The 1,718-nt window shown below is 34.6% G+C and overlaps 1 protein-coding gene across 5 annotated transcripts in view; it reads left to right on the plus strand.

Moving 5' to 3' along the window:
* The window catches only part of STAU2 (staufen double-stranded RNA binding protein 2), a 316,631-nt gene that overhangs the window by 139,414 nt on the left and 175,499 nt on the right, over positions 1 to 1,718 (plus strand). For all 5 annotated transcript variants that reach the window (XM_045284722.1, XM_045284675.1, XM_045284756.1 and 2 more), the window contains one exon: positions 595 to 726. In XM_045284722.1, coding sequence (XP_045140657.1) covers positions 595 to 726 — 132 coding nt within the window. The remainder of the gene's footprint in view (positions 1 to 594; positions 727 to 1,718) is intronic.

Genomic DNA, 1,718 nt, shown 5'->3' on the forward strand with positions numbered 1-1,718 from the left:
ATCATATCAGGAAGGAGAGCACACAATGATATGATTTTACCTTCTCTGATGCCTTAAACCTGATCCCTTTGACAACTCGTGATCACACATGGAGGAGGCCTTTGTTCTTAAATACAATATTGTACTGCCCTTTATATATTAATTTTCTCCTGCACTAATGCAAATAATCACACGTTAAGAATGCAACATAAACATTTAAAATAAAACCAACATGAATTCACACTTTTTAGTTTATTTTAAACAAAAAACACTAACTGTAATTATAACCAACATGAGCTCTATTATAATATCTCTTACTTTTTTTTATAAAAGTAATACATTTTTGTTTAGAAAAATGAAATGTAGAAATATCAAAGGAAGTAAAATTGTACCATTCTGAGGTAAGCACTCACAATTGACATTTTTAGGGCATTCTTTACTTCCTCGCGTGCGTTTTATGTGTATGTCTACTATTACATAAGTGGTGTCCTACAGTGCTCTTTTTATTATGGACTGAACTTTACATGTTTGGATACTGGGTTGTAGACTTAGATTGCTTTGTGATGTTAAGGAATTCTTGTTTACCAAAACAATTTCTTATTTTAATCTTATCAGGTCAAGGTAGGCAATGAAGTCGCTACTGGAACAGGACCTAATAAAAAGATAGCCAAAAAAAATGCAGCAGAGGCAATGCTGTTGCAACTTGGTTATAAAGCATCTACTAGTCTTCAAGATCAACTTGACAAGGTGAGAGGTTAGCTTACGTGTGCCTGTCCAATCTATCAGAGTATCAAGTTGATTAACAAGTTCTGGTCAGAGAACCAAAGATGTTTACTTTCATAGCAGAGAAGACATTCTTTAAAGTGTAGGAATGTTTATATCTTTAAAATAGCTGTTCTAGGTATAAAACAACATCTAATTTTGGTGTCACGGTCAAATATTAATGAATTAATTTTAGTCTTATGATTATCAAACACTTTGTTTTCGGTTCTGCATGTTCTGTGTAAAACCACTTTGCTGTGCTTTTAGCTTATTGATCGGTCATCTATGCAGCCTTCGTTTGTCCCTTTTTAGAACAGAGGTGGTTAGTTACCCCGTGTTTTTGGAATACAGCTGAAAACACTGAAAGTAAAGATCCTTTAGGGCAGGAACTATATTGGACAAGCACTCTATAAAGCAAGTTTTCTATTTACTTTAAGTTTAAAGGCACACTCAGAGGGTGTTTATTTTCTGTCAAGACCTGTGCTCATGATCCGCTGTTTCTTCTGCAGCAGTTGATGACATCACCAACACTTACCTCTGTTGCAAGAGAATTAAAAGAACCCTGAATTCAAGTCTTCACAGAGAGCTTGGTGCAGGGGCTGTTTTATGCTCACTTTGTTGTTATGTGATCATTTTGTAACCTGAACATATGTAGAAATTATTTTTATCTAAATTTTTCTTTCTATAAAAATTCATAAAATAGGCCAGTAAGTATTTCTATCATAAATAATATGTTTGCTTCCAGGCCATTTTTCTCACATAAGGATCTTGTGTACAAGACTATTTGTAGTTTGTACAGGAACACATTTATGAAGTTTAGAATGAGAAACAGAATCACCTATTGCAAAACATTTGGCGCACTTTTGTTTTTCAGGTGACTAGGAAGAGCAGGGTAATTCTTAGGAGTGGCTGAAAAATCATTGGTCTGGGTGGTGCTGCTGGGGATTTCCCTTCTGTTTGTATAACCTGACTAGTCA

Source organism: Echinops telfairi, unplaced genomic scaffold, assembly GCF_000313985.2.
Source record: "Echinops telfairi isolate 266 unplaced genomic scaffold, ASM31398v2 ScPeMD7_1;HRSCAF=3_0, whole genome shotgun sequence".
Taxonomy (NCBI): Eukaryota; Metazoa; Chordata; class Mammalia; order Afrosoricida; family Tenrecidae; genus Echinops; species Echinops telfairi.